The sequence below is a fragment of the Notolepis coatsorum genome, assembly GCF_963971535.1.
Source record: "Notolepis coatsorum genome assembly, chromosome: 1".
Lineage (NCBI taxonomy): Eukaryota > Metazoa > Chordata > Actinopteri > Aulopiformes > Paralepididae > Notolepis > Notolepis coatsorum.
This window is the reverse complement of record NC_140165.1, coordinates 76,807,481-76,829,980: the sequence shown is the minus strand read 5'-3', so window position 1 is coordinate 76,829,980 and position 22,500 is coordinate 76,807,481. Positions and strand designations below refer to the sequence as shown.

General features: G+C 42.2%; 1 protein-coding gene across 1 annotated transcript in view; it reads right to left on the bottom strand.

Annotated features, from left to right (window-relative positions):
* dnah2 (dynein, axonemal, heavy chain 2) overlaps positions 1 to 22,500 on the bottom strand; it is a gene marked incomplete at both ends in the record, with an annotated part of 509,699 nt that overhangs the window by 240,690 nt on the left and 246,509 nt on the right. Inside the window, 2 exon segments of the mRNA XM_084326360.1 lie at positions 16,045 to 16,175; positions 18,788 to 18,873. Of these exon segments, the coding sequence (XP_084182486.1) occupies positions 16,045 to 16,175; positions 18,788 to 18,873 (217 nt within the window).

Here is a 22,500-nt window from a genome sequence, read left to right as displayed (position 1 = left end):
TTCATGGGTTACTATAAATTACTATAAATTACAAGTTCATATAAAATGTAAGTGATTAAGGCATGACAATTGAAGCTTATTTTTGGTCTTTATTTTTAGTTTATCTCATTTAAATTTTTATTCATTTATTTTTTACGGGTAAGTGGCCAAGCCACAGTCGACATTCTACTTATGGTAGAATTTAGAGTGTTAGATCCTATGGTATACATAGGAATGTTAAGGATAATTGGATCATTCTGGGATATCCGGTGGTGCAAGGGAGAGAGTCATACGCAAAGGTTGTGTTCATGGAACACAATCCTGTACGACTCTCGGTGGGAGGGAAGGGTAGGGGATTTTTATTTGTATATATGTATGTTTTTAAGCTCGGCTCTCAACGGGACCTCACTAGTGGGATGTATATCTATTATTGCCTCGCACTCTAGAAGCATTACCAAAAATTACAATGCAACATGTATAGACTATGGCTAGTTTGAATATAATGATATGGAACACAGGGGGAATAAATAACCAACTCAAACGCAAAAGCGTGCTCACACTGATGGAAAAAGAACATGTGGACATTGCTCTGCTAAGTGAAACACACATTCTAGGGAAAGACATAGGTAAATTAGCGGACAACATATACCATAATATCAGTCACTCCTCTATTGGTACGAGAACTCGGGGTGTAGCAATAGTCATTAAACGTAAGTTGAATATTGTACTAAAGGGAGTATGGTCTGATGTAGAAGGTCGGATAACTATAGCTAAGATTGAACATAAAAACAGGAAAATAGCGTTGATAGCGGTATACGCCCCAAATTTGTACGAAGAAGATTTCTTCACTACACTAACCAATGCAATGTTAGACATTCCCGATTACTCATTTATAATAGGAGCAGATTTTAATGCCATCTGGAACCCAAGGATAGACAAATCTTACCTCGCCTTTTCCAGCGAACAAAAGAATTCATCGAAGGCATTAAAGGATTGGTCAAAGATTACAGGTGTAAAGGACTTATGGCGATTACTTAATCCCACGACCCGAAAGTACTCTTGTCGATCTGCGAGACATAAGACACTATCCAGAATAGATTATGTCTTTGCATCACAGAGACTATTTGATAATTATGAAGTGGAAATGATACCCAACGCACTATCAGATCACTGTTATTTACTCCTTAAAGGTACATGTGGTATACTATCCTCCCGAGCCCCAAGATGGCAATTTAACTCGTTGCTGCTTAACAACAAGGAATTCATTACACAACTCAAAGAAGCTCTTATAGTATTCCAACGGGAGAATGCAAACTCGGTGCAAGACCCCAGAATAATATGGATGTCGGTAAAGGGAATGATCAAAGACTTCACGGATAGCTTTTCCTCCAAAATGCGCAAGAATCAAAGCACAAAACTGGATGAGCTGGAAACGCTTTACTCAACGTTATTTAATTCTCTGAAATACAACAACTCAACTCGACTAGAAAATCAAGTTAACGTACTAAAAATAGAGATCAATGACATATACAGACAACAATCGGAAATACAAATACGCAGTACAAGACAACAGCAGTACTCCCATGGTTCCAAACCCAGCCACCTATTAGCCATGCGATTAAGAATTAATGCAACATTTGCAGATATAACTACCATTAGAGCACAACAAGTACTTGTAACAGATCCTGTAAAAATAAACGATACATTCAAAGTATTCTACTCCGATTTATATAAATCAGAAATGACCTTCGATCAAAACAAAATGGACACATTTCTTAACCAAATTATTCTCCCTAAACTTTCAGAGGATGATGCTAAACAGTTAGAAATACCCATCACACTAGAGGAACTCAAGAAGGCCATAACCGCAATGAAAAGTGGTAAGGCTCCAGGAAGAGACGGTTTCCCATCAGAAATGTACCTTTCTTGTTGGGACATAATTGGCCCCTTATTACTAAATATGATCTTATACTCAGTCAAGGAGGGGAACTTCCATAAAATTGACAATATTGCACTCATAACAGTCCTCCTTAAAAAAGACAAAGACCCCAACGAGTGCGGTAGTTATAGACCTGTAAGCCTCCTCGGAACAGATATCAAACTGTACTCTAAGGTATTAGCCATCAGATTACAAAAGCATATGACGTCTTTAGTTCACCCGGACCAAACTGGCTTCATAGGAGGCCGCCTGATCACTGAGAACATAAGACGTATACTGCACGTACTTGATGCCGACAAGGAGGACACCATACCTAAGGCGATGCTGTCCCTGGATGCTATGAAGGCCTTTGACAGGCTGGAATGGTCGTATCTGTGGGCAGTGCTAGAAAGGATGGGGTTAGGAAAAGGATTCATCGATATGATTAAAGTATTATACAAAGACCCATCGGCCATGATTACAACAGGCACAATCATCTCTGAAATATTTCCGGTATCACGCTCTGCCAGACAGGGTTGTCCTCTTAGTCCCGGACTGTTCAATCTATCATTAGAGCCTTTAGCACAATATATAAGACAATCCCAATCCATAGAACCTATCGTAATCAAGGGCACACAACAAAAAATTTGTTTATATGCGGACGATGTAATATTGTTCATGAAAAACCCCAACACCACATTGCCTCATCTGCTCAAGTTGATTGAGGACTTTGGTGATTTATCGGGATTTAAGATAAATTGGCCGAAGTCGGCTTTCCTTCCACTTAACACCCCTGCAAAAAAAGATACAACCCTCCCAGGACAGATACCGATGGTAAAACATTTCAGATGCTTGGGAGTGGAAATATTCCCTACCATAAGACAAACGGTGAAGCACAACTACACAAAAATCCAAAACAAAATCAAAGACGACCTTGATAGATGGGCAAAACTTAAGAACACAGTACAAGCACGGATATCAATAGTTAAGATGGATGTACTACCTAAAATCAACTTCTTCTGTTCAATGCTACCGTTACCCCCTCCAGAGGGTTACTGGAAAAGATTACACTCCTCCATATACAAATTTATTTGGAATAACAAACCACCACGTATAAAAAGATCCACCGCACAGAGAAATAAAGCAGATGGTGGCATGGCATTTCCAGATTTTTTCCTATATTTTAAGGCATACTCATTAAGTCCATTGACAACATGGTTTGACTCCCAAGCATTAGCATCTTGGAGAAAAATAGAAGAAAACATAGTAGCCCCACATAGACTGAAGGACATAGCATACACTAAACTACCAATCAAGCACTGTGAACGAAAATTTGGCCCCATAATTACTCATGCGATCCGGATATGGCGTGAATCACAAAAAAAAAATCCTAACCCACAAGAATGGCACAATCATACTCCCTTATTCAATAACAATGCTCTCTTAATTGGAAAACGACCTATAAGATTCCCTATATGGGAAGAGCAAGGCATACACTCATTAGGGGATGTTTTTAACAAACAGGGTTTTTGTAGTGATAAAGAAATACGCAAAAAATGTAATCTCACCAAGTCCACATGGCTTTTTCACAAACAGTTAGAGCTATGTTTGAAGTCTCACGGTGTTCCATTAGACAGACCAATTGAACACCACAGATACCACAAATTCTTCTACTCAAGAGAGACATCGAGAGGTTTTGTTTCAGAATTTTATCATCAATTACTAACGTCCTCGTATGAAACCCTCCAACTTGACTCTGTCTGGAGGAGGGATATACCAGACCTGGAAAATGACTTTGATTGGCAAGGAGCCTGGGCAAATGTCCGACTTACATCAAGGAACCCGGATCATCAACAAATCAATCTTAACTATATTCACAGGACATACTTGACTCCTATAAGACTGTGCCGAATGGGGCTCAAACAAGATTCCAAATGCACCCAATGTACAAATGGGGACGAAGGGACATTTATGCACATGTATTGGGACTGCTCACCAGTTAAGGCATTCTGGAAAGATGTGACCCAACAAATATCAAAACTCGTATCTTGGAATATACCTGTACACCCCTCGGTATTGCTGTTGAATGATGTTTTTGAGTTTGCAGTGAATCCACAGCTAAAGAGATTGGTTTTATCGGGTATCACAGTAGCCAAAAAGCTGATCGCATCACGCTGGTTTCAACCGGAAAAAATTTGCCGTAAAGTTTGGTTTCTTACATATCTCGATGTAATTTACCATGAAATATCTACAGCAAGAATTCTGGGTCTCAATGAATCCAAAATGTCAATGTGGTTAGAAGTGGTGGAGAGAATAAAAGCTAGCTTATAATGGTAGTGTCTGGTTAGGTGCGAGGGATAGTGGAGGTACTTCTCAAGGTGGGGTCCGGGAGGGGGGGGTTCGAGCTGAGCATATGTATGTAGGTTTTTTTTTAAGATAACAGGTATTATGGGTATATCTTATATAAAACAACTAACCAAAAGGTGATCACATTGGATGTGCCCTGACAATTAATGCTTGTATATCTTATCGTGTGTTGTCATGTTTGTTTATATGTTTGTTTAAAAAAGAATAAAAAAATAAAATACAAAGTACCTGGGGGTCCACATCTCAGAGGATCTGACATGGACAACACACATAGACTCAGTCGTAAAGAAGGCGAAGCAGCGCCTCTACCACCTGAGACAGCTAAGGAAGTTCAGAGTATCTGGGAAGATACTCCAGTCCTTCTACTCCGGAACTGTAGAGAGCATCTTGACCGGAAACATCACTGCCTGGTATGGTAACAGCACGGCACAGGACAAGAAGGCCCTACAGAGAGTGGTGCGCTCAGCCGAGCGTACCACGGGTATTGCACTACCTCCCCTGCAGGTCCTATACAACAAGAGGTGCAAATCCAGAGCCTGCAGAATAATGAAAGACCCTCACCACCCCAACAACAGCCTGTTCATGCTGCTGCGGTCAGGCAGACGCCTGCGAACACCAGCTACTAGGACAGAGAGACTTCGGCTCAGCTTCTTCCCCCAGGCCATCAGAGCCTTGAACACTGAACTCTCCACACACAAGCACACATGAGCACACACACGACACACACACTGTACACACTCACACACTAGCAGCCACTTTAACATGAGCACACACACACTCATGCTGCACACGCCCACACTTATGGCCACTAAGGAAAGGTCACTTTAAGAATAGTATAGTATAACTTGAGATTGTATAAAATAGCATGTACAGAAAGACCCAGTGCCTCATCCGTAGCTAACAGTGTATTGCACTACCACAGGACCTAGCATGTCCTACCATGCTCGGTAAATAACTTATGTACATATACCCATATGCCCTACTCTGTTTACTTGTTTTATTGCACAATGTTATTCTTTTTTTGTATTTTATTTTTTTATTATTTTTTAAACAAACATATAAACAAACATGACAACACACGATAAGATATACAAGCATTAATTGTCAGGGCACATCCAATGAGATCACCTTTTAGTTAGTTGTCTTATATAAGATATACCCATAATACCTGTTATCTAAAAAAAAAAATCTACACACATATGCTCAGCTCGAACCCCCCCCTCCCGGACCCCACCTTGAGAAGTACCTCCACTATCCCTCGCACCTAACCAGACACTACCATTATAAGCTAGCTTTTATTCTCTCCACCACTTCTAACCACATTGACATTTTGGATTCATTGAGACCCAGAATTCTTGCTGTAGATATTTCATGGTAAATTACATCGAGATATGTAAGAAACCAAACTTTACGGCACATTTCTTCCGGTTGAAACCAGCGTGATGCGATCAGCTTTTTGGCTACTGTGATACCCGATAAAACCAATCTCTTTAGCTGTGGATTCACTGCAAACTCAAAAACATCATTCAATAATAATACCGAGGGGTGTACAGGTATATTCCAAGATACGAGTTTTGATATTTGTTGGGTCACATCTTTCCAGAATGCCTTAACTGGTGAGCAGTCCCAATACATGTGCATAAATGTCCCTTCGTCCCCATTTGTACATTGGGTGCATTTGGAATCTTGTTTAAGCCCCATTCGGCACAGTCTTATAGGAGTCAAGTATGTCCTGTGAATATAGTTAAGATTGATTTGTTGATGATCCGGGTTCCTTGATGTAAGTCGGACATTTGCCCAGGCTCCTTGCCAATCAAAGTCATTTTCCAGGTCTGGTATATCCCTCCTCCAGACAGAGTCAAGTTGGAGGGTTTCATACGAGGACGTTAGTAATTGATGATACAATTCTGAAACAAAACCTCTCGATGTCTCTCTTGCGTAGAAGAATTTGTGGTATCTGTGGTGTTCAATTGGTCTGTCTAATGGAACACCGTGAGACTTCAAACATAGCTCTAACTGTTTGTGAAAAAGCCATGTGGACTTGGTGAGATTAAATTTTTAGCGTATTTCTTTATCACTACAATGAGTGTATGCCTTGCTCTTCCCATATAGGGAATCTTATAGGTCGTTTTCCAATTAAGAGAGCATTGTTATTGAATAAGGGAGTATGATTGTGCCATTTTTGTGGGTTAGGATTTTTTTTTTGTGATTCACGCCATATCCGGATCGCATGAGTAATTATGGGGCCAAATTTCCGTTCACAGTGCTTGATTGGTAGTTTAGTGTATGCTATGTCCTTCAGTCTATGTGGGGCTACTATGTTTTCTTCTATTTTTCTCCAGGATGCTAATGCTTGGGAGTCAAACCATGTTGTCAATGGACTTAATGAGTACGCCTTAAAATATAGGAAAAAATCTGGAAATGCCATGCCACCATCTGCTTTATTTCTCTGTGCGGTGGATCTTTTTATACGTGGTGGTTTGTTATTCCAAATAAATTTGTATGTGGAGGAGTGTAATCTTTTCCAGTAACCCTCTGGAGGGGGTAACGGTAGCATTGAACAGAAGAAGTTGATTTTAGGTAGTACATCCATCTTAACTATTGATATCCGTGCTTGTACTGTGTTTTTAAGTTTTGCCCATCTATCAAGGTCGTCTTTGATTTTGTTTTGGATTTTTGTGTAGTTGTGCTTCACCGTTTGTCCTATGGTAGGGAATATTTCCACTCCCAAGCATCTGAAATGTTTTACCATCGGTATCTGTCCTGGGAGGGTTGTATCTTTTTTTGCAGGGGTGTTAAGTGGAAGGAAAGCCGACTTTGGCCAATTTATCTTAAATCCCGATAAATCACCAAAGTCCTCAATCAACTTGAGCAGATGAGGCAATGTGGTGTTGGGGTTTTCCATGAACAATATTACATCGTCCGCATATAAACAAATTTTTTGTTGTGTGCCCTTGATTACGATAGGTTCTATGGATTGGGATTGTCTTATATATTGTGCTAAAGGCTCTAATGATAGATTGAACAGTCCGGGACTAAGAGGACAACCCTGTCTGGCAGAGCGTGATACCGGAAATATTTCGGAGATGATTGTGCCTGTTGTAATCATGGCCGATGGGTCTTTGTATAATACTTTAATCATATCGATGAATCCTTTTCCTAACCCCATCCTTTCTAGCACTGCCCACAGATACGACCATTCCAGCCTGTCAAAGGCCTTCATAGCATCCAGGGACAGCATCGCCTTAGGTATGGTGTCCTCCTTGTCGGCATCAAGTACGTGCAGTATACGTCTTATGTTCTCAGTGATCAGGCGGCCTCCTATGAAGCCAGTTTGGTCCGGGTGAACAAAAGACGTCATATGCTTTTGTAATCTGATGGCTAATACCTTAGAGTACAGTTTGATATCTGTTCCGAGGAGGCTTAAAGGTCTATAACTACCGCACTCGTTGGGGTCTTTGTCTTTTTTAAGGAGGACTGTTATGAGTGCAATATTGTCATTTTTATGGAAGTTCCCCTCCTTGACTGAGTATAAGATCATATTTAGTAATAAGGGGCCAATAATGTCCCAACAAGAAAGGTACATTTCTGATGGGAAACCGTCTCTTCCAGGAGCCTTACCACTTTTCATTGCGGTTATGGCCTTCTTGAGTTCCTCTAGTGTGATCGGTGTTTCTAACTGTTTAGCGTCATCCTCTGAAAGTTTAGGGAGAATAATTTGATTAAGAAATGTGTCCATTTTGTTTTGATCGAAGGTCATTTCTGATTTATATAAGTCGGAGTAGAATACTTTGAATGTATCGTTTATTTTTACAGGATCTGTTACAAGTACTTGTTGTGCTCTAATGGTAGTTATATCTGCAAATGTTGCATAAATTCTTAATCGCATGGCTAATAGGTGGCTGGGTTTGGAACCATGGGAGTACTGCTGTTGTCTTGTGCTGCGTATTTGTATTTCCGATTGTTGTCTGTATATGGCATTGATCTCTATTTTTAGTACGTTAACTTGATTTTCTAGTCGAGTTGAGTTGTTGTATTTCAGAGAATTAAATAACGTTGAGTAAAACGTTTCCAGCTCATCCAGTTTTGTGCTTTGATTCTTGCGCATTTTGGAGGAAAAGCTATCCGTGAAGTCTTTGATCATTCCCTTTACCGACATCCATATTATTCTGGGGTCTTGCACCGAGTTTGCATTCTCCCGTTGGAATACTATAAGAGCTTCTTTGAGTTGTGTAATGAATTCCTTGTTATTAAGCAGCAACGAGTTAAATCGCCATCTTGGGGCTCGGGAGGATAGTATACCAAATGTACCTTTAAGGAGTAAATAACAGTGATCTGATAGTGCGTTGGGTATCATTTCCACTTCATAATTATCAAATAGTCTCTGTGATGCAAAGACATAATCTATTCTGGATAGTGTATTATGCCTCGCAGATCGACAAGAGTACTTTCGGGTCGTGGGATTAAGTAACCGCCATAAGTCATTTACACCTGTAATCTTTGACCAATCCTTTAATGCCTTCGATGAATTATTTTGTTCGCTGGAAAAGGCGAGGTAAGATTTGTCCATCCTTGGGTTCCAGATGGCATTAAAATCCGCTCCTATTATAAATGAGTAATCGGGAATGTCTAACATTGCATTGGTTAGTGTAGTGAAGAAATCTTCTTCGTACAAATTTGGGGCGTATACCGCTATCAACGCTATTTTCCTGTTCTTATGTTCAATCTTAGCTATAGTTATCCGACCTTCTACATCAGACCATACTCCCTTTAGTACAATATTCAACTTACGTTTAACGACTATTGCTACACCCCGAGTTCTCGTACCAATAGAGGAGTGACTGATATTATGGTATATGTTGTCCGCTAATTTATCTATGTCTTTCCCTAGAATGTGTGTTTCGCTTAGCAGAGCAATGTCCACATGTTCTTTTTTCATCAGTGTGAGCACGCTTTTGCGTTTGAGTTGGTTATTTATTCCCCCGGTGTTCCATATCATTATATTCAAACTAGCCATAGTCTATACATGTTGCATTGTAATTTTTGGTAATGCTTCTAGAGTGCGAGGCAATAATAGATATACATCCCACTAGTGAGGTCCCGTTGAGAGCCGAGCTTAAAAACATACATATATACAAATAAAAATCCCCTACCCTTCCCTCCCACCGAGAGTCGTACAGGATTGTGTTCCATGAACACAACCTTTGCGTATGACTCCCTCCCTTGCACCACCGGATATTCCAGAATGATCCAATTATCCTTAACATTCCTATGTATACCATAGGATCTAACACTCTAAATTCTACCATAAGTAGAATGTCGACTGTGGCTTGGCCACTTTCCCGTAAAAAATAAATAAATAAAAATTTAAATGAGATAAACTAAAAATAAAGACCAATAATAAGCTTCAATTGTCTTGCCCTAATCACTTACATTTTATATGAACTTGTGTAATTTATAGTAACCCATGAATAATATGAAGGTATTGAACTGAAGAGAGAGCCTCAATAAATCAGAGAGAGCGGATGAAAAAGAAAAAAGAACAAGTAAAAGGAAGAGAACATTAACTTAGATCTTAAAAGAGCACTGCTATGCTTAAACATCTAAAGTATAAATTGGAGAAGTAGTGAAATTATTTCCCATTAATAAAAAAACAGTTTTTAAATACGTATATGCAGCATTTCCCCTGACCGGGGTGGGCGATGATCGTCGTGTAGAGTGATCTTTCAGCCGGCCGGCTATGATGGCTCTGTGGTTCTGCATCTAGATAGCTGTTGATTATTCCCCCGAGGGGCTTCTGGTAGAGTGAATGACCACGTATTGCTGATATTCCAGAATGCTCCATATATCAAAGAATGCTTCGATGTTCTAGACAATGTTATTCTATTGGATTCTACTATATGTTATTACTATTGTATTATGCACATCGTTGCGGGCAAGACCACCCGTATTTCACTGTATACTCGTATGCCGTGACAAATAAAACTCTTGACTTGACTTGACTTGATTACTACACACACACACGCACGCACGCACGCATGCACGCACACACACACACACACACACAGACACACACGCACGCACGCACGCATGCACGCACACACACACACACACACACACACACACACACACACACACACACACACACACACACACACACACACACACACACACACACACATTACTGTGTGTCTCTGTGTGTACGTGCGTGCATGTGTGCATGTGTGTGTGTGTGTATGAGAGCCTGAAAAGGTTAGTCAAAATCTAAATTGAGATTAATATTGGATGTGCATATTGCATCGTTTTTAGCACAGCCAGCAGACTAAGAACACATTGTTATTTACAGCAGTGTCCAGGGCAGTGGTGCCATCGTAATATCAGAACTGCCTGGACGCCACGCGCCCGCGCATACATGTGCCCTCGCGTGCGCACAGAACAGATGATTATTATGCATAAATAGTAGGAAACATGTTTGTATAGGAAATTACTAGTTTTAGTTGAGTTTTTGTAAATATTGCCTTGAAATAGAGAAGCTGAAAAAGGTAGCAGGATGTAGCCTTCAATATATAAAGAAATTATATTGTCAACAGATATGGTTGAAAAACAAACAATGTTTTAAATGTAATTGTAGTTACAATTTCTTTAATTGAATTAACTTAAACTAGAAAAGTAAATACAAACTAAATTAACAATGTAACTTCGTGTGGTGGAATATATTTTTACAGAAGGACAGTTTCCTTCTGAAGCACAACTCATCCTTCCAGTCGGGACCACAGATCAAGCAAACCCCCACCAATTGGTACAGGGCTTGTATTTTGGTTTGGCTCTTCTCGTCCTTTGTTATGCTATCGGTATCCTATTATTATGCAAAGTCTAGGTGATAGATAAGTGCCGGGTACTTGGCGCACGGCGCGACGAGTCCAGTGAAAATTGTGAAGGCATTTTTGTGTGCGCGCGTGCACATCCTTACGCAATTGCGCGCACTTCTGCTAAGCGAACTGCTAGGACGGCGTGGTACACTGCATCACTGGTCCAGGGGGAGTAGGGTGTTTTTAAACACACACACACACACACACACACACACACACACACACACACACACACACACACACACACACACACACACACACACACACACACACACACACACACACACACACACACACACACACACACACACACACACACACACACACACACACACACACACACACCTTGGACGTGCCCTATATATAACCATTATAGTCTTGCACTGTTGGTGGCAGCTCAACTGTAACAGTTGGGGGTTAAGTGCCTTGCTCCGGGGCACACAGGCAGTAGGTCTCTGAGAGAAGGGAGAGCACCACTTGTTCACTGCCCCCCCCCCCCCCTTCCTGTTTGTTCTGTAGCAGGGGGTCATTCTGCCTGTTTGTTCTGTAGCAGGGGGTCATTCTGCCTGTTTGTTCTGTAGCAGGGGGTCATTCTGCCTGTTTGTTCTGTAGCAGGGGGTCATTCTGCCCGTTTGTTCTGTAGCAGGGGGTCATTCTGCCTGTTTGTTCTGTAGCAGGGGGTCATTCTGCCCGTTTGTTCTGTAGCAGGGGGTCATTCTGCCTGTTTGTTCTGTAGCAGGGGGTCATTCTGCCTGTTTGTTCTGTAGCAGGGGGTCATTCTGCCCGTTTGTTCTGTAGCAGGGGTCATTCTGCCTGTTTGTTATGTAGCAGGGGGTCATTCTGCCCGTTTGTTCTGTAGCAGGGGGTCATTCTGCCCGTTTGTTCTGTAGCAGGGGGTCATTCTGCCCGTTTGTTCTGTAGCAGGGGGTCATTCTGCCTGTTTGTTCCGCTTCCATCCCTGTGGCTCTGGTTCAAGTGTCAGTCGCAGCACTAACACAGCTGTATTTGGACACTCTATGTGTAATTTATGATTAAATCACTTCTTCTAAGCACATTGGCCCGAGCTAGAGTGATGCCTTTCGAGGGAACCTGAGCTGAATCCTAATGTTGTGTTAATGTCCCACTTCATCAAGCTGTGGCACGAACATCCAGGAAACAGCACTACTGGCAACCCTGCAGCTGTCCCGTTCACAGAGTCCCCTCTAGCACCATATTCTAAACAGCTGTCCTGTTCACAGAGTCCCCTCTAACACCATATTCTGAACAGCTGTCCCGTTCACAGAGTCCCCTCTAACACCATATTCTAAACAGCTGTCCTGTTCACAGAGTCCCCTCTAACACCATATTCTAAACAGCTGTCCCGTTCACAGAGTCCCCTCTAACACCATATTCTAAACAGCTGTCCTGTTCACAGAGTCCCCTCTAACACCATATTCTAAACAGCTGTCCTGTTCACAGAGTCCCCTCTAACACCATATTCTAAACAGCTGTCCTGTTCACAGAGTCCCCTCTAACACCATATTCTGAACAGCTGTCCTGTTCACAGAGTCCCCTCTAACACCATATTCTGAGCACCTATCCTGTTCACAGAGTCCCCTCTAACACCATATTCTGAGCACCTGTCCTGTTCACAGAGTCCCCTCTAACACCATATTCTGAGCACCTGTCCTGTTCACAGAGTCCCCTCTAACACCATATTCTGAACAGCTGTCCTGTTCACAGAGTCCCCTCTACAAAGTTGTTGATTTAACCATAGATATCTATATAGAACACTAGATAGCTTACCCCCGCTGCCGGCCAATGTAGAGCGACGTCGTCGTAGGGCGGCCATCTTGCTCGAGGCAGCTCAGCTACTGATAACATTCATGTCTACTTTTTTACTTACATTTTTTTTTGATTTTTTTTTTACAAACCGCTTGAATCATAGCCAGGTTAATAATGCTTGTAATAAACCAACCCCGATTGTAAATCCGTCAATATTTCAGCGAGTTATGAGTGTTTTTGTCTGTGCAGCTCACTCACCCTCACTCAAGGCTGACTCGAGCAAGATGGCGGCGGTTCAGTGACGCTGGTGACTCCGCCTTAAGCTATCTAGTGTTCTATATAGATATCTATGGATTTAACAGCCAGTTTATCCAATAGTATCTAGCTGCAGAACGACAGCAGCCACAGGCTGAGGACCCTCGCTTCCATTGGCTGATTTGGGTCACGTGACCGTCCCACCCAATGGCTGAATTGGAGTATTGCACTGCGGGCATTGGCTGATTTGGGTCACGTGACCGTCCCACCCAATGGCTGAATTGCTGAATTGCTGAATTGAACACTGCGGTATTGATTGATTGATTGATTATTTGATTGATTGATTGATTGAAAACTTTATTAACAGATTGCAGAATGGGTACAGTGACCGTCACAGGCCCGGATTGATTGATTGATTGATTGAAAACTTTATTAACAGATTGCAGAATGGGTACAGTGACCGTCACACGCCCGGATTGATTTATTGATTGATTGATTGATTGATTGAAAACTTTATTAACAGATTGCAGAATGGGTACAGTGACCGTCACAGGCCCGGATTGATTGATTGATTGATTGATTGGTTGATTGATTGATTGATTGATTGATTGATTGATTGATTGAAAACTTTATTAACAGATTTAACAGATTGCAGAATGGGTACAGTGACCGTCACAGGCCCGGATTGATTGATTGATTGATTGATTGAAAACTTTATTAACAGATTGCAGAATGGGTATAGAGGTGTGATAGGTGTGATAGGTGTGATAGGTGTGAGATGTGTGATAGGTGTGATAGGTGTGATAGGTGTGAGAGGTGTGATAGGTGTGAGAGGTGTGAGAGGTGTGATAGGTGTGAGAGGTGTGAGAGGTACCTATAACACCTATAACACCTATCACACCTATCACACCTACCACAACTCTCACACCTATCACACCTATCACACCTCTCACACCTATCACACCTCTCACACCTCTCACACCTATCACACTGATCCCACCTATCACACCGCTCACACCTATCACACCTATCACACATCTCACACCTATCACACCTATCACACCTATCAAACTTATCACACCTATCACACCTATCACACCTATCACACCTCTCATACCTATCACACCTCTCACACCTATCACACCTATCACACCTATCACACCTCTCACACCTATGACACCTATCACACCTATCACCCCTCTCACACCTATCACACCTATCACACCTCTCACACCTATCACACCTCTCACACCTATCACACCTCTCACACATATCACACCTATCACACCTATCCCACCTATCACACCTATCCCACCTATCACACCTATCACACCTCTATACCCATTCTGCAATCTGTTAATAAAGTTTTCAATCAATCAATCAATCAATCCGGGCCTGTGACGGTCACTGTACCCATTCTGCAATCTGTTAATAAAGTTTTCAATCAATCAATCAATCAATCAATCCGGGCCTGTGACGGTCACTGTACCCATTCTGCAATCTGTTAATAAAGTTTTCAATCAATCAATCAATCAATCAATCAATCAATCATGACGGTCACTGTACCCATTCTGCAATCTGTTAATAACGTTTTCAATCAATCAATCAATCAATCAATCAATCAATCAATCAATCCCGCAGTGCAATACTCCAATTCAGCCATTGGGTGGGACGGTCACGTGACCCAAATCCGGGCCTGTGACGGTCACGTATACCCATTCTGCAATCTGTTAATAAAGTTTTCAATCAATCAATCAATCAATCAATCAATCAATCAATCAATCAATCAATCAATCAATCAATCAATCAATCAATCCCGCAGTGCAATACTCCAATTCAGCCATTGGGTGGGACGGTCACGTGACCCAAATCAGCCAATGCCCGCAGTGCAATACTCCAATTCAGCCATTGGGTGGGACGGTCACGTGACCCAAATCAGCCAATGGAAGCGAGGGTCCTCAGCCTGTGGGTCCTCAGCCTGTGGGTCCTCAGCCTGTGGGTGCTGTCGTTCTGCAGCTAGATGCATCTCAGTTTATCTGCAACGCTGGGTGCAAATGTATCAACATGTTGCTGTCAAAACCATGCACGTTCAAACTCTGGTGTAACGATTCAGACATGACCTAAAAGATTTACCGCTAACAGCCGTGATGTTGTCAGTGTGGAGACCAGAGACTGGCCTGTACTTTTAATTATAGCCTGGAGGACTTTCTGACCGGACTGGTAAACTACCAAGAGAATCAGGTCATTTCACATCTAGGCTACGCCTGCCAACCATGAGACATTTATATAGTAGTCTAGGACATGTCTAGACGAGTGGTGATAAAACAGTATAGTAGTCTAGGACATGTCTACAGACTAGTGATGATAAAACAGTATAGTAGTCTAGGACATGTCTACAGACTAGTGGTGATAAAACAGTATAGTAGTCTAGGACATGTCTACAGACTAGTGGTGATAAAACAGTATAGTAGTCTAGGACATGTCTACAGACTAGTGGTGATAAAACAGTATATAGTAGTCTAGGACTCAAAAGCAATCACAGTGCGGATGAGACGCTGCTTTTTCAGTTCCTATGAAGCAATTACTGCATATTGCTGTTGACTTGCTTTTTATTACATCTAATAATTATGTCTAAAAATATTGAACTGTCAAACAGGTTGTGTAACTGTCCTACATTGTTTACTGTATGTCCTTGGGGTTTAATCAAACATGTTTATGTCTATGTGTGTGTGTGTGTGTGTGTGTGTGTGTGTGTGTGTGTGTGTGTGTGTGTGTGTGTGTGTGTGTGTGTGTGTGTGTGTGTGTGTGTGTGTGTTTCTCTCGTGAATGAGAAAGTGTTGTAGTGTTGTATGAAATATAGGAGGTTGTTTGGTAGCTGAGTGGTGTATTTACCAAATACAGGAGGTTGTCTGTTGGGACAGATGCTATGGTAGGTTTGGTCGAACACAGAGCTCAGTTTCTCACTCAGCAGCGAGACGAAGGCCTCCATGTCGCTGTGGTCCACCAGGCGATCTGAGAAGACCCTGCAATCACCACACACGCACACACACACACACACACACGCACACGCAGTAAACAGACACATGCACAAAGGGAATAGATTAAAATAAGTACTGGTATAGTACCAAGTATCAAAATAAATACATATATGGAGCAGTGTGGTTATGCCATCTCTGTGACTTTGTAATATCCCATAATATCCCACACATGTCTCTCCCGTCATCAGGTCACACAAATTGAGAAAAAGACTTTGACACAAACTCTCGAGGCACGCTGCATTTTTAGTTTTTTTGTACTACTACTACTACTTTTTTGTATAAATCTAGTTTTTAATGTGTTCATTTGAATGGAATGCCCCTTATATATATATATATTATATATATCTATTTAGTCTAAATATGACCTAATATCACAGGTAAATCAAATCAAATGTATTTGTAGAGCCCGAGATCACATGGAATTGCTCCCATGCTGTACAAGTCAAGAAGAAACATCACAATAGATCCAGAACAAAAACCACCATCAAAACCCTATATTTTACATTTATATTATATTTCCATAAATGGACATAAAGACAAGTAAAGTGAGAGTGGTAGGTACTGGTCTGGAAATCTGTCGAACCTCATCAGTGGCCCACTGTCTGTCTGTGTCTCTGTTGCCAGTGTTTTAGCCACGATAACCCCCGCTATCAGGCAGGCAGACTGTTATTATTAAGACATGGATTGATTTCCGATACAAATGTCAACGTAACGCTGATGCATGTTCAACGCAATGGTCAATGCAATTCTACGTTGGCCAGGAGACTCCATCACGCCTGGTGTCAGAATGGATTAGCTATATGATGAATCCCACTGCTCCACGGCGAGACACAAGTCCCCTTTGAACAGCATTCTAGAGGCTTTTCAACACTAGGCTAACTAACTAGCCTTTAACCATTTCACTACCACACTGCCAAAGGGTTAACCCTTTCACTGTGACAATACATAAGGTTAACCCTTTCACTACCACACGACAGAAGGTTAACCCTTTCACTGTGACAATACAGACGGTTAACCGTTTCACTGCTGCGCGACAAAGGGTTAACCCTTTCACTACCACACGACCTTCTGTAGGGTGGCAGTGAAAAGGGTTAAGCTCTTGTAAACTCTATTGTTTCATACAGACACGTTCTCAAAAGGAAACGTTTTGGATAGGAATTCATGTATCCATTCATTCCGTTTCCATTCGTCCATTCCACTTCCATTATGTTTCCTCAGCTCCGTGGAGCGACGTGAGTCCCCCTTGGAACAGCATTCTAGAGGATTTTTTTTATTTTTTTTTTTGGTCTTTTTCCCCCTCCATTTTCCTCCGATTTTCTCCCATCCCAATGTTAGTCGTATGCCAATCCCCAGTCCCTTCCTGGTCGCTGCGCACTTACCCCCCACAGTCAGATCATCTGGGAGAGTGGAGGCTACCACGCGCTTCCTCCGACACACGTCCAGCCAATCACCGCTTCTTTTCACCTGGCAGCGCGGATTCTCATTGAGAGGGCGTAGCGTGTGGGAGGACCACACTATCCCCCTCACGTCCAATCCGCGCTTAGCAGGCGCCCCGACCGAACTGCAGGAGTCGCTGTTTACAACGACCCGGACACACCCCGCCAGCTTCTCCCACCCTCTGATACAGCCAATTGTATCAGTGCAGACGGCCAGCCAAGCTGGTGACAACCCCGGAGCTGTGAGCTGGATTCGAACAGGCAAATCCAGCTCAGCTCCGGGGCTGGTGACGAACGCAATCTCCGCTCGGCCACCTAACCGCCCTATTCTAGAGGATTTTCAACGGCAGGCTAACTAGCCTTTTTCACTGCCTTTTGACTTTTACATAGACACTTTACTTATTCTTTTTCTACATGAATTACTGTACATTTACTGTATATCACTGTGTATTTTTGGCTGTATTTTTAGAATGTATATACATATTTTAGAATGTATATTTGTTGTATTTTTGTATTTGAATTCTTTATTCCTGTGATGTTTGACTTGACGGTCTGTGGTGCTGAATTTCCCGAAGGATCAATAAAGTACTTCTATTCTGTTCTATTCTTTTTAAGCTCTTGTAAACTATTGTTTTCCTACTGACAGGGATTTTCATTCCTTTTCCCCAGGGATCTGATAATGTACTTTCAACACCCAGATGCTCAAAACTCCCCATGTCTGATGGCTGATGCTGAGCTGTGGACATGAACTGTCGACCTCTAAAACCTAATTGTGTCACCATCGCCCAGTACGTTGAGGTGAGGATGAGGTGTCTCTCTTTCACTGAGTATTTCATTGAAGAAACTAAGCCACATTGAAAAGCGCCACTCAATACAATATCATATAGTAAGGAACACCCTGGGGGAGGGAGAAAGAGAGAGAGAGAGAGAGAGAGAGAGAGAAGAGAGAGAGAGAGAGAGAGAGAGAGAGAGAGAGAGAGAGAGAGAGAGAGAGAGAGAGAGAAGAGAGAGAGAGAGAGAGAGAGAGAGAGAGAGAGAGAGAGAGAGAGAGAGAGAGAGAGAGAGAGAGAGAGAGAGAGAGAGAGAGAGAGAGAGAGAGAGAGAGAGAGAGAGAGAGAGAGAGAGAGAGAGAGAGAGAGAGAGGAGAGAGAGAGCTGTTACCTGAAACACTCATGGATCCAGAGTCTGGTGATGCTCAGCTTGGTGTCGTGGAGGTCTCGGTGAGCTCTGAGCAGCCCCTGGAAGACCTGCACACAGACACAACCAGCCCCGGGCCACACTGTATATTTTCCCTAACGGAGTTGCACTTCCGCATTCGGTTTGCGTGACCTGATTTAAAAACGTCAGTGGCCAATCAGATCACGCAAACCGAACGCGGAAGTGCAACTCCGTTAGGGAAAATACACACGCCCCCAGAACACACTGTGCTCATCAAGCAGGTCAGGGATCCACTGTGGCCATCTGTCCACATCCGTTTGAATTATTTTACAATGAGGGAGATCTGTTTATTGGACAGGGCTGACTGCTGAGTCTGTCTCTGGCAGATGTGTATCTTGTATCTTCAACTTTTGGAACTATACGGATATATGTCACCGGGGTCAGCAAAGCTAATGTCAGATATTGGCAGTTTTTTTTGCTAATGTTCGCTAATGTGTAATGATATGCTAAAGAATATTCGTAAAAACATTAACTATAAATCTACCATATCTATCTATCTATCTGTCTATAATTGTATCTATTGTAAATGACTTAAACAAGTGTGTACAATCAACTGTTATCTGTCACAGTTCCTACCTGGCTTCTCTCTCTCTCTCTCTCTCTCTCTCTCTCTCTCTCTCTCTCTCTCTCTCTCTCTCTCTCTCTCTCTCTTCTCTCTCTCTCTCTCCTCTCTCTCTCTCTATCTCTCTCTCTCTCTATCACTCCCGCTCTCTCTCCCGCTCTCTCGTTAAGTCAGGTGTAGAGTGCAGGTGTGATGCTGCCAGCGAAACAGCTGATTGACTGTCTGTGGGCCAATTACGTCAGTAATATAACCCCGCCCCAGATGTCATGAAGCTGCCAGATCGTAACTTCCTATTAGTCGTGTTATTCTGCTCTCTCTTGTGTTGTTCTCTAGTCCACTGTGCTTCAACCGTGTCTAAGCCTTGTTGTCCTCCTTCCCCGCAGTCCTACCCTGGTCTTAACTATAACCACCTATAAACCACGTATAGTGTGTTAGCCCTGTATTCTGAAGAAGCATGTTCATTGGCTTATGGATGAGTCACTTGTTACTTCCTGCTCTGGGCAGACTGTCAGGTGTGTACTCTGTAGTCTTTATGTTCTGGCAGACTGTCAGTGTGTGTACTCTGTAGTCTTTATGTTCTGGCAGACTGTCAGGTGTGTAGACTCTGTAGTCTTTATGTTCTGGCAGACTGTCAGGTGTGTATACTCTGTAGTCTTTATGTTCTGGCAGACTGTCAGGTGTGTAGACTCTGTAGTCTTTATGTTCTGGCAGACTGTCAGGTGTATACTCTGTAGTCTTTATGTTCTGGCAGACTGTCAGGTGTGTATACTCTGTAGTCTTTATGTTCTGGGCAGACTGTCAGGTGTGTATACTCTGTAGTCTTTATGTTCTGGCAGACTGTCAGGTGTGTACTCTGTAGTCTTTATGTTCTGGCAGACTGTCAGGTGTGTGTACTCTGTAGTCTTTATGTTCTGGGCAGACTGTCAGGTGTGTAGACTCTGTAGTCTTTATGTTCTGGCAGACTGTCAGGTGTGTATACTCTGTAGTCTTTATGTTCTGGGCAGACTGTCAGGTGTATACTCTGTAGTCTTTATGTTCTGGGCAGACTGTCAGGTGTGTAGACTCTGTAGTCTTTATGTTCTGGCAGACTGTCAGGTGTGTATACTCTGTAGTCTTTATGTTCTGGCAGACTGTCAGGTGTGTAGACTCTGTAGTCTTTATGTTCTGGCAGACTGTCAGGTGGTATACTCTGTAGTCTTTATGTTCTGGCAGACTGTCAGGTGTGTATACTCTGTAGTCTTTATGTTCTGGCAGACTGTCAGGTGTGTATACTCTGTAGTCTTTATGTTCTGGCAGACTGTCAGGTGTGTATTCTGTAGTCTTTATGTTCTGGCAGACTGTCAGGTGTGTAGACTCTGTAGTCTTTATGTTCTGGCAGACGGTCAGGTGTGTGTACTCTGTAGTCTTTATGTTCTGGCAGACTGTCAGGTGTATACTCTGCAGTCTTTATGTTCTGGGCAGACTTTCCAAACTCTGCCCGTTGTTGTTATTTCCTTGCAACGTCTCCTGTCTGTAATTGCTTGATTCACTTTGAATAAACCGTTGAAAGATGTTTCTACCTTTCATTATTGGATATTATTGATAACCTTGACAAGTTGGATATTGAATATTTAAGCATTACATCACGCGCAGGAGTGGTTTGTGAACAATAAACCATGCCTAGGGGTGGTCGTTAGACCCCCCTAGGCATGGTTTATTGTTCACAAATCACGACTGCAAGTGGTGTAAAGCTTTTATACAACTGCCAGATTCATCCAACCTTATTGCTATACAATAAACACACATTAATCGAAGATTTATTGAAAAAACCATCCGCCAGAAAAAGTTGTTCCCACAACTACAAAAAAGACAATTTGCCTCCATGTGGAAGCAGCTTGAAGTGCATCCAACCAACTAACACATCCAACTGTGTATTATTGGAATGATTGAGAGAAGTTGCCTCCATGTGGAAGCAGCTTGAAGTGCATCCAACCAACTAACACATCCAACTGTGTGTTATTGGCAAAGTAACACATCCAACTGCCTTTCAACTAAGGCATCCAACCAACTAACACATCCAACTGTGTATTATTGGAATGATTGATTGAACATTTTATTACCAGATGCAGAATGGGTACAATACAGTGCGGCTCAATACACACAATTGTTAAGGGGATGCAGACCTACTTTCTATAGAACTTCATTCTTAGATGCTTCTATAGAAAGTAGGTAAAACAAATTAAAAAGTTTTCTTTGCCCTATAGAAAATAAAAGTTTTCTTCGCCCTATTTTTTTATAAATTTTTTTAGCCTAAACTTAACCAGTTGGAAACCAGGCGTACAGTAATAAAATTAGCAATCAACCAATCATCAATTCAATAGACAATGCTCACTTAAAACAGCGCAGCACTCAGCTGCTCCTCTCAGTCTGACTTTCCCCCGCTGTTGCAGACAGGAGTGTGTGTGTGTGTGTGTGTGTGTGTGTGTGTGTGTGTGTGTGTGTGTGTGTGTGTGTGTGTGTGTGTGTGTGTGAATGTGTGTTTGTGTGTGTGTGTGTGTGTGTGGGGGTGTGTGGCGGTGGGTGGAGACTAGAGCCATCGCTGAAGTCAGAGGCAAGGAAAAAGAAATTGAGAAAAAAATCGCAAATTAATCAATCAATCAATCCGCGATTTTTCTTTTGTTCTGTATTGACTCATGAACCAACAATTACATCATCCAACATTGTTTAAAGGACTAACACATTCGCCGTGACAGAATCGCTTCATATTTAGTCGTTATGGCGCTATCAACATATCCATTTTGTCATCTTGCTTTCTCCCGGAGTGAGCCGGGCAGCCGGCGGAGTGATATGTGATTCGGTTGTGGGCGGGTCCTGAGCCCAGGACCGTGGATTGTTCCCAATAAAGACGTGTAAATGGACTGTTTCAGCCAATCAGAATCGAGAAATTTGCATGCCGTTGTATAAAGTCAGATATATGTGTCAATTTGGGTGAAGGCCAGACGAGATTATTTGACAATTTATATGTGATTATTTCACAATTCGTTGACCCGACGTGATGGAATATTCCACACTAACCTTTTCTCTTAGATCATCACCCTGTGTGATGCTCTGCGTT